Below are 11,241 nucleotides of genomic sequence, written 5' to 3' on the forward strand. Positions count from 1 at the left end.
GGTCTTCGGAAGAGTCACCTCGGCCAGGACGCTTTAATCCCCGGTCTCCAGGGACCTCAGAACATAGGCAGTGTTGAAGAGGCGAAAAGACCGTTTCCAGAACGTACCCCTTAGGTCGACAGCGAGTCGGAGTCCCATCCCGCAGGCCTTTACCTCCCGCCGAGGAGTAGCCCAGGCTGGGGACCTTCAATTGCCTGGAGTCAGTAGGCTGATCGCTACGTGGTGGAAGACGGAACGGAAAGGGCAGAGAGAGCACCCTACCCGCCACCAAAATGCCGCGGAGTGTGGCGATAGGGATGGCAACGCGGGCGGTCAAAGAATTTACTGAACCAGGGACTTCCCTGGCAGTCCGGTGGTTAGGACTCCGTGCTTCCACTGCAGGGGGCAGGGGTTCGATCCCTGGTGGGGAACTAAGACCCTGCATGCCGTGGTGCGGCAAAAAAAAAAAAGAAAGAAAAAGGAATTTACTGAGCCAGAAGTGAGGGTACAAGTAGTTGTGGCACACAGGCTTAGCTGCTCCTCAGCATGTGGGATCTTCCCGGACCAGGGATCGAACCCGTGTCTCCTGCATTGGCGGGCGGATTCTTAACCAATGCCCCACCAGGGAAGTCATGGATTGAAATTTTTAAATGGGAAAAAAAGAATCAGATTTTGGTTCTTCTGTCAGGGCATCATCAGTAGAACTAGGCACCATTTTGTGGTCCATTTAATCTTCAATATAATTCTGCGAGGTAGGCAGTATTTCCCTCCTTTCGCAGAGGCTCGAAGTGAAGCAATTGCACGAAGCCCAACGCCAGATACTGTTCGGATTCCAACAAGCAGCTTCACTCCCTTAAGGCGGAGCTACCAAGCAAAAGTCGCCGAGCTCCTCTGCCACAAACACAGGCAACTTCCGGGAGCTACCCGAGAACCTCCGCGCGCTTGCGCCGCCCCACCCCGCCCCGTGACGTCAACCATTCCATCCCGCCCTTTCTGGAACGCGGAGCTGCTGAGCGGGCCGGCGGCCATCTTGTGAAGCGGCGAAAGAGGTGGTGGCTGCTCTGGGCTCCGGGAAGCCGTTCGGGCTGGGGCTACCGACCGCGGGGTGGAGGCACTCGCGCGGGGGGTAACTCGGGTCTGGGTTCGGGTGCCGCGCAGCTCTCCCGGGTAAGACTCCCGCAGCCCCGGAACGGGCGGGGCTGTGCGGGGCTCGAGCCGCCCCTTGGTGGCCCGGGGCGGGGCCTTCGGAGGCCTCGGAGCCCGCCGCAGTGAGCGCCCTACGCTGAAGGGTCGGGGCATGGCTGCGGGGGGCCTGGGCCGCCGCTTGTACCTCTCGGTCCTGAGAGGGTGCAAGTAGGACACGAGAGGAGGAGCCTGCCTACCGAAGAGGGGACGAGGCCGTAGCGAGGATGCCCCCGTGGTCTGAGAGGGAGGAGGCCAGAACTGGGTGGCCCAGCGGTCTGCGAACGAACGGGAACTGCAGTGAAAGTACACTACATCCCGAATGAGCAAGATTCTCTATGCCCCCACGTGGGGCAGAGGTTATAACTGTGCCCCGAAGTGAGGAGATAATCGTAGTGAGAACACTCCCTCCACCGGAAGTGGAATGGAGGCCCCGGTGGCCTACCAGAAAAAGGGGACTACAGTCTGGACGCACCTGGGGGGAAGGAGCTGTAGTCGGTGCTCTGCCGTGAGTGTAGGAAGTCGGAATTGGCCGCCTTCTTGGCCTTAAGGTGGAGGCGGTTGCTGTGAAACGCTTCCAAGGCCCAGCGTTGGGGTGGGGCTTACCCTCCGGGGTGTCGTTAATTTGAGAAGCCGGCCCCGGTAGCGTGGGGTGAGTCCGCCTCCCGGGCCTCTTGGTCCCCGAGTAGGGAGGGGGCTGCCAAGAGCATCGCCTTTACGCGTCCCTTGGGAGAGAGCCTCCAGCATCGGAGAAGGAGGAGGTCCAATGGGATGTGGAGGCTGGGTGATTTTGATGGAGAGTGAACTGAGTTTCTCTTTTGAAGGCTGGAGGTGGTAGTTTTCGGCCACGTGAAGTGGGTACGAGGGGCTTTGAGAATCTGCAGGTTAATGACGGGGATGGTCACTAGTGCAGGAGGCTTAGCTGCTTAGATTGTAAGTGCATGGACTGTATGTGTGCTTCCAATGTGTGATTTATAGTGAAAAATTTGAGCTCCGGTGAGGGTTACTCTCGGTTATTCAGCCCTGAACCTGCCGAGAGTTGTATACTGAAAATAGCAGGCTCCGTAAGAGAGGTTTCTGGGCCCTAAAACCCTCCTTGACTCCGGATTCCCAGAAATGACCTAATGTAAATTGGGATAGTTGGCAGGAACCATTTTATATTATTTAAGACTAGGGTGATGACAGTCAATATAAGCTACTAACAAAAAAATGTGATTGCAACTGAAGGTTTTGTTGAAGGAGAAACTTGTGACGAGTATTTTAGAGCTTCTTGCTTGAATGGTTGTAAATGGTATAATTTTTGTAAAATGCAGTACTAGCAACATAAATTGCCTTGGACTTTGTTATCTAGCTTACATTGTTAATGCATTTCAGAGCCTTTGCAGTTGAAGAAAAAATCCTAGAAGTCTGGACGTATAGGCCGTTCCTGTTGGATTTTGTTTTTTAATTATAGAAATATAATACAAGACTGGTTGTTTTTGAAATTTGGTAGTTTTGATAGCGTGGAGGATTCTGGATTTAGTGGAAGGAAATTGTGCCCAGGAATTTTCCAAGAATATTAAAACAATTGGGAAGAACTGTTACAGGTGGTTAAAAAAATTTATGGTAATTAATATTTGAAGAAAAATGTTGGCGTGTTTATATAAAAGTTGAGGATGTGCTTAGTATTATTACTGGAAAAAAATGACGCAGGGAATGCATTTTTATATCATTTATATGCTTGATTATATATTGATTATTTTGTTTATGGATTGTGATGCATAATTTCAATTTTTCTTATGTTCATATCTGTTAGGTGAAAAATATGAAGCTTTAGAAACCATTGTGGTAGTTACTTGGAACATACTGTTATGTGCTAATACCAGAAAACTTCAGGCTTCTTTCACTTTCTTTGACATACCAAATGACTTGATTTTTGCGTGAGTTTGGGGGTTGTTGGTACAATTTGTAGATGTGAAACTTGATTTTATGGGCCAGTGTGTTCCAGGTGCTGAAATCCACTGATAACGTTCATGCTGTTTTTATTCCATTTTGTAGATAGTCACTCCATCATTTCAGTTGAATATTTTCTTCTGTAGATGAGGTAGGAAGAACTTCTGTCAGTAACCGTTGCACAAAAGATGTTTTTAGATATCCCTCCCTGAAATGCAGGGACTGTCATCCATTTCTGTAATCCTCTGCCTGGCCCATAAGTGCTTGATGAATATTTGTGAATAAGTGAATATTGTTAAGTGTTTTAGGTCAACTAAGAAAAATCACTCAATCTTTAGTTTTATCAGATTTTACTACCACCACACATATACATTTTGGTTTGCGTAGAGTTTAGTTCATTAAGTTTAAAGCCTTAAAACCAGTAGTGAGGGTGAATGTGGTTGGCTGGGTTAGAAGAAATATTGTTTCTTTGAAGTTTAAAGCAAGTAAGATAACGAACATTGTTGGCATTTGGGGGGATTGAAAAATAACAATATTGTAGTGTTTTTGGCAAGAGAATAAATATCTTATTTAGAAATGTCTTTTGATTTGCTGCCTTTGAGTACTGACTGGAGGTTAATGGGAAAGTTGAGTAACATGCTATCAAAGGTTTATATCTCCCTCAGTGTCAGAAGAATTGTTTTATTAAGAATGGTCCCAGAACCTGCAATGTGTTCCATTTGGGGATGGGGACAAAATCAAGTTGATGAAGCTGTGTTTTTTTCCATAATGCATACCATAATGTGATTATGCTGCTTGTAGCATTGTGCCCATTATGATTGTTTCTCTGTTGCTCATCTCTGTGGTGAACATTTGAAGGGTGATTGTTTCTTTTGAATCTGAAGAACTCAGGTCTGCTGTACCCTGGTTCTTGTTGATCAAAGACTTACTGTTGAACAAAGTTAAAATTCACTTTTGGATGTTTATTACCAAATGAAGAGTGGAAATGGTCAAGTTCTGATTTTTGCCTTGGCTTCCTGGTAAAGAGGATTGTTGTCAGACATTTTATCCTGCAATTCCAAGTTTTTGGAATGGCTAGTATTTAAGAAAATCCGTCTTGTCATAATATGCTAAACTTCTGTAGTAGCTTTTTGTAATTGTGCATATATCTGGACTTTGTAAGAAACAAAGCCACTATGTGGCTTAATTCTCAAGATAAAGTGCAAAAGTATACTAAAGTTTCTTGTCTTAGATCTTCTGAAACGCATCAATGGATTTAATGGCAAATCAAGCCCATTTTCTCTTTCCGTTATGCTCTCTGAATAGGTAAAACATGTATTTTAGGTGTTTTGTTGCTTAGAATTGTTTCAGTCTTATCTTTCTAAAACTCACCAAAGTTTAAAGGTGACTGGAGTGAATTTTTAAAGGTCACTGGAGTGACTGGAATCCTACATTCACTTGCTAGCTGACAGAACGCAGGAATAAGTAGGTTCCTGGAAAATAGTGATACTTCTATTAAATTATTGTGCCCCTTTCAAAGTGAGGTGTTGAAAACAAAAGTATTTGAGTTCTCAATTTCTATTTGAAGGAAGAGCCATAACACCAAGAGTTGTGAAGTTCTGGCTGCTAACCTGAGCTTTCTGTGTACTTTCCTTTGGCATGGGGTGAGGTGTATCTTCCCTTGTGCTGAAATAGAAAAGATTAACAAATTTATGACTAGATTGATTTTGTACTTTAAATTGAATGAGTTGAACTAGGGATTTGCTGAATTCAGCTGGGCCTTTCACCTTTTCTCCTTGTTTAGTAATTTTTGGCAACCCTGTCAACATTTTAGGGAGTAGACCTAGAATGTTTTCTTTGGGCTTAACTGGCTGACCCCGAACTTGTTCCTCTCCAGTGGACATATGGTACCTTCTTGGATCTGGAAGGAAAGGGGCTGAGGAACCTATTTCCCTTACCTTCAGACCATGCGTCCTGGCCCCACACCAGACCTTTTGAATTGGAATCTTCAGTAGGAATCATCACAAGTGTTTAACAAAAAAATTACCCTGATTCTGAGGCTCATAGAGTTAAACTTGTACATTTAGAAAAAAAAATTGTAATAATTCATGCTCTTCCTTGTTGAGTGTAATCTTTATGTAAAGCAAGCTTTTTTCTGTTTTACATTTCCCTTTGTGACCCGCTAGATAAACTACTAGATGTGGCTTGTTTTTAAATGAAGACTTAAAATTCTAGATTTAATTTAAATTCTAGATTTAATTTAATTAATCGATCTAGAGGATCGATTGTACAACATTTAAAAGATTAACACAATGCTCAGGGCTTCTGAAGGTGTTGCTTATGATATACAGCATAGCTTTTTGTGGCAAAACAATCTCACTGTTCTTTAGTAATTTGAGTGGTTGTCCAGGTGATGTTTAGCTTGTTCTTTAGAAAAAGTTTGGAGTAATGCTAAAACGTTTGAATATGTCTTTCTGGTGATGAATATTAAGCTCAGTGGTGGTATCTTGATCTTGAAAGATAGTTAAAAATAAGCATCATCATTCTAAATAGGTGTCTATGGGTAATCTTATACCTAACAGGGACAATTTTCTTCTACTCTTTTGAATATAGTTGTCTAATCATTTGGTCATATAAATTGCTTGTGAATTGTTCATAACTTCACTAGTTTGGGAGAAATTCCAGTGAAAGATGAGTGACCTGTTTTTACTTTGGAAGGACTCTTAATATGCCGGATTTTTTTTTTTTTTTTAACAAGTTTCTTGGAACCATTTTGGTGTTAGAAGAAAAAGCACTCTTCTTTAATATATTGAACTCTAGTGGTTTTAACCAGGAATTAGTCCTTATAGGCCAGACCTTTCACTTCACTTAATGTTTTTTTTTGTTGTTCGATTGCTATTTTGGTGCAAAGGAAAATATGTTGAAAGAGTAATTGTAGTAATTTCTATGAATATCCTTGAATTGATGACTTAATTTGTCCAGGAACTGTTACTATGTGAACTTGTGCTTTTTCATCAAAAAATTTGGTGGGAACCTGAGGAAATAGGTCGCCTTTGGACTTGTGTTATGGAATTTTCTGGACTGGTTTAATCATCAAGTGATTAAAGCAATTACCAGCTGTGAAGCCGATCTTTATGACTGTTTTAGTTTTCGATTGATTCTTTCTTGGGCTAATTTATGACACATTCTTGATATATGTAAATATATAATGCTTTGAGAGAAAGCAACTTGAAAGCAATACCAAATAATAAACGTGTGGGATTTTGGTACATGTCTTTTTTTTTTTTTTTCCTAATACATTGTAATGATGTACTCCGGTGGTTTCAGACTCGCCCTTTAATATACAGTTCAGTGTGGCCTGTGCGTGTTTTGTGTTTCCTGCATTGATTTTTGCCTCCATTTATTCTCTATTGCAGTCTAAAAGTTGGTTTTAATTGGTTGCCCACAGGATTGACTTGGCCTCTACTTCTTGTTAAGAAAATACATCTCTTGTTTTATCAGGTAAGAGATTTTGAATAGAGGGTTTATTTTTATACAAAATAAATTGAGATAGCTTATTAAATAACATGAAAATATGTGTAATAACTAAATTGTGGTTTTTTGTTTGTAATAAGCTTATTTGAGGGATGGGAGAGGGGTGGACTGGGTGTCTTGAACAGTTGTTGCTTCCTTTGGGAGTCAGTTTTCCATGGATGCATTTCTTCCGCTGAATTTCTGATTATTAGGCAGTAAGTAGCTGTTTTTTTTTCCTCAGTTGCATTCTAGACTAACTACAAATATGGGTGCTTGTTATTGGTTCGGTTTTTTAATATTCCTTTGCGGAATAGGTATAGAAAATGGGTCATGTTTTAGAGTACAGATTGACTTTAGGTGGAACCTTAGTGATTGGAATCTAACTTGTTAAATAACTAAGGTAGGCTCAAGCAAGATAGGTTGAAATGACTCATCTGTCAAACAGGTACTTTGTAGCAGAATAGCATATCTTCACGTTTTTCAGAACCTAAAAACTTTTCCTGTTTAGATGACTTTATGAATAAATCTTGTGCACTACTTTGGTTTACTCAGCCCTTTTCTAGATGGTAATTTGGGCAGACTTTCAATATCGTGTTTTCACATGTATCTTGTACAGACTTTCACTAAATCCCTTCCCTCAGCTGCAGATGGTTTGAAGACTAAATTGTGTATGTCACTTTAGCCCTGTGCTTAATTCTTGGGACCATATCAAATTTCCATTTTATTGTCCTAATGCAAACTAACATCTCTCTCTCTCTTTCTCAAGTTTTGGGGATCTAGATTACCCATGATGTTTCCCCCAATTAGTGATTAAGTGATTTTTGAAGTTGAACGGATTGTATCTCATCTTTGCGTACAGCCAATATTCTAGAGTTAGTAAGGAGGGAGAATTTAACGAATCGGAACCTTCTTGATGAACTTCTTAAAGACTGCTAAATAGTAAATAAGGGCAAAAGAGTCTGTTGGTGTGACGTTTTTAGTATTAATTTTTCTTGTTGACGCTTGCAGACCAAAAATGGAAAGCTTCCCCCTGCCCCTTCCCAAATTTCTAATGTTTTATATGGTCTCGTTTTCTGTTTGCCAGTCCATCTTTCTGGATTAAGTTTGAAGGTGGCTTTTATTTGTGTGTGTGTGTGTGTGTGTGTGTGTGTGTGAGAGAGAGAGAAAAGTGTAAAAGCCAAACAATATATTTCTCTTTTGTGTGCAGCAATTGTAATAGAGATATAATTGCAGATTTTGTTGCCTTAAATTAGTATTCATGTAATATTTGACATTGAAAAACTGCTTTCACAGAGTTATAGAATTCTTAGTGCTTGGAGCAGGAAACTTTGCTCTTCTAATGTTCTCATTTGAAAAGTGATGAAACCAAAGCTCAAATAATTTATAATTTTCCTAAGATCACAGAGCCAGTTTAATATAGGTTTATATTTAAAAGTTGATTTTAAAAATGGCTTGGACAACACCCTTTGTTGTTGACCATATAAATTTTAAATTAATATTTTTTTCAGTCGCAAGAGTTTGTTTTGGATTACTTTATACATGGCTGCCCTTCCATTTACTCTTAGAAACCATAAGAATTGAAATACTGAAATTGTATTTAAGTCTGGGAGAAACTTTTCTTTTTTGATTATATCAAAGTGGACATTATCTACAGAGATTAGTGAGTACCCAGAAATTCCACAGGAGTTATTTTGGGTCACAACCACTGAATAAAGTTCGTACACTAGTTCAAAAATAAAAAATCCTTCTTTTTCATTATCAGCCCTCCCCTGTGGGATAAACAAGACTTTTTATTAAATGGAGGGCTTGAGAATGAGTCTTTGGACCTGGGTTTTAATTAAAATAGCCATGGTGAATGGCACTGTAACCAGGTTCTACTTTTTGGAGTGATGACTACAGGTAACTAATATTTTGGCTGTTTTACTCAGTATTTCTTCTGGATACTTAGTATGTATTAACTTTATGTGTAATGCGTAATTCCATATGTCATTTTCTTTAATAAGTAAAGCTATTTCTTTAATAAATAAAGTGGTTTCATCCTAGGATGAAATATGAAATCAGTTCTCATTTGAGACTTGAATCTGCTTTAGTGTTAAGTATTATTTGAAATTCATTATTATTCCCGCTTTGTTTCTGTTGTTGTGAGATTAAGCCGTATAAAATGATACCAATAATTCTACAAAGTTGTCAAAAGTTTATAAGGAAGATGCTGAGCCAGTTTTAAATATTAACTTTGATACATCCTTTGTATCTTTTCCCCTGTAGATTGTTAAACTTTGTTTCCTGATACACATTTCTTTTAAATTTTATTGAATAATTAGTGGTCTGAATGATGATATAATTGGTGATTTTCTTGTCCTATGGTTGTTTTTTTCCTGAAATTTTTGAGTCTTGGGGCTGAACTTTTAAGTGTTTTCAGAATTAATGCCTTTTGGATGTTGAAATTGGATTTTACATTGTAAATGGCATATAATATTCAGTTTTTAGAATATCCAAATTTAAAAAACGACATTGCTTGTGATAGTTTGAGGGAATACTTGAGGGCCTAATACGGTAGATGGTCAATCTTGTAGCTGAAAACTTGGTGTGATAAACAGGAGTCTGACCTGGCCGTTGCCTTTTCTCATCTGCAGGTGTGTGTGGTTTCAGCGCAGCATGGCTGTGGTCATCCGTTTGCAAGGTCTCCCAATTGTGGCGGGGACCATGGACATTCGCCACTTCTTCTCTGGATTGACCATCCCTGATGGGGGCGTGCATATTGTAGGGGGTGAACTGGGTGAGGCTTTCATCGTTTTTGCCACTGATGAAGATGCAAGGCTTGGTATGATGCGCACAGGTGGTACAATTAAAGGGTCAAAAGTAACACTATTGTTGAGTAGTAAAACGGAAATGCAGAATATGATTGAACTGAGTCGTAGGCGATTTGAAACTGCCAACTTAGATATACCACCAGCAAATGCTAGTAGATCAGGACCTCCACCTAGTTCAGGAATGAGTGGCAGGGTAAACTTGCCTACGACAGTACCCAACTTTAATAATCCCTCACCCAGTGTAGTTACTGCCGCCACTTCTGTTCATGAAAGCAACAAAAATGTACAGACATTTTCCACAGCCAGCATAGGAACGGCTCCTCCAAATATGGGGGCCTCCTTTGGGAGCCCAACGTTTAGCTCAACCATTCCGAGCACAGCCTCTCCAATGAACACAGTCCCACCTCCACCAATTCCTCCAATCCCAGCGATGCCATCTTTGCCGCCAATGCCGTCCATTCCTCCAATACCAGTTCCTCCCCCGGTACCTACATTGCCTCCTGTGCCTCCTGTGCCCCCAATACCCCCAGTCCCTTCTGTGCCACCCATGACCCCACTGCCACCCATGTCAGGCATGCCACCCTTGAACCCGCCACCTGTGGCACCTCTACCTGCTGGAATGAATGGCTCTGGAGCACCTATGAATCTGAACAATAACCTGAACCCTGTGTTTCTGGGTCCGTTGAATCCTGTTAACCCTATCCAGATGAACTCTCAAAGCAGTGTGAAACCACTTCCCATCAACCCTGATGATCTGTATGTCAGTGTGCATGGAATGCCCTTTTCTGCAATGGAAAATGATGTCAGAGATTTTTTCCATGGGCTCCGTGTTGATGCCGTGCATTTGTTGAAAGATCATGTAGGTCGAAATAATGGGAATGGATTGGTTAAGTTTCTCTCCCCTCAAGATACGTTTGAAGCTTTGAAGCGAAACAGAATGCTGATGATTCAACGCTATGTGGAAGTTAGTCCTGCCACAGAGAGACAGTGGGTAGCTGCTGGAGGCCATATCACTTTTAAGCAAAGTATAGGACCTTCTGGACAAACCCATCCCCCTCCTCAGGCACTTCCCAGGTCAAAATCGCCCAGTGGGCAGAAAAGGTCAAGGTCAAGATCACCACACGAGGCTGGTTTTTGTGTTTACTTGAAAGGGCTACCCTTTGAAGCAGAAAACAAACATGTCATTGATTTTTTTAAAAAGTTGGATATTGTGGAAGATAGTATTTATATTGCTTATGGACCCAATGGGAAAGCAACGGGTGAAGGCTTCGTAGAGTTCAGGAATGAGGCTGACTATAAGGCTGCTCTCTGTCGTCATAAACAATACATGGGCAATCGCTTTATTCAAGTTCATCCAATTACCAAGAAAGGTATGCTAGAAAAGATAGATATGATTCGAAAAAGATTGCAGAACTTCAGCTATGACCAGAGGGAAATGATGTTAAATCCGGAGGGGGATGTCACCTCTGCCAAAGTCTGTGCGCATATAACAAATATTCCCTTCAGCATTACCAAGATGGATGTTCTCCAGTTCCTAGAAGGAATCCCAGTGGATGAAAATGCTGTACATGTTCTTGTTGATAACAATGGGCAAGGTCTAGGACAGGCATTGGTTCAGTTTAAAAATGAAGATGATGCACGTAAGTCTGAACGCTTACACCGTAAAAAACTTAATGGGAGAGAAGCTTTTGTTCATGTAGTTACTCTAGAAGATATGAGAGAGATTGAGAAAAATCCTCCTGCCCAAGGAAAAAAGGGGTTAAAGATGCCTGTGCCAGGTAATCCCGCAGTTCCAGGAATTCCCAGTGTGGGAATGCCCAGTGCGGGAATGCCCAATGCAGGAATG

At 41.4% G+C, this 11,241-nt stretch overlaps 2 protein-coding genes across 8 annotated transcripts in view; both read left to right on the plus strand.

Annotated features, from left to right (window-relative positions):
* Window positions 1-951: 951 nt before the first annotated feature.
* CPNE1 (copine 1) overlaps window positions 952-11,241 on the plus strand; it is a 36,043-nt gene continuing 25,753 nt past the window's right edge. Inside the window, exons 1-3 of one of the 7 annotated variants that reach the window (XM_007447766.1) lie at window positions 1,021-1,146; window positions 6,521-6,573; window positions 9,219-9,361. Coding sequence is in view for 1 of the 7 variants with exons in the window: in XM_007447764.1 (XP_007447826.1) it covers window positions 11,021-11,035 (15 nt within the window). In the remaining 6 variants the exon portion in view is untranslated. Of the gene's footprint in view, window positions 1,147-6,488; window positions 6,574-9,218; window positions 9,362-10,653; window positions 11,036-11,241 lie in introns of those variants that run through there. The other 6 variants (XM_007447767.1, XM_007447768.1, XM_007447770.1 and 3 more) reach the window with 6 other exon arrangements.
* The window catches only part of RBM12 (RNA binding motif protein 12), a 2,795-nt gene continuing 779 nt past the window's right edge, over window positions 9,226-11,241 (plus strand). The window contains 1 exon segment of the mRNA XM_007472097.1: window positions 9,226-11,241. Coding sequence (XP_007472159.1) covers window positions 9,241-11,241 — 2,001 coding nt within the window. The 5' untranslated portion in view covers window positions 9,226-9,240.

The sequence above is a fragment of the Lipotes vexillifer genome, unplaced genomic scaffold (genome assembly GCF_000442215.2).
Source record: "Lipotes vexillifer unplaced genomic scaffold, Lipotes_vexillifer_v1.1 scaffold397, whole genome shotgun sequence".
In the NCBI taxonomy this organism is placed as follows: domain Eukaryota; kingdom Metazoa; phylum Chordata; class Mammalia; order Artiodactyla; family Lipotidae; genus Lipotes; species Lipotes vexillifer.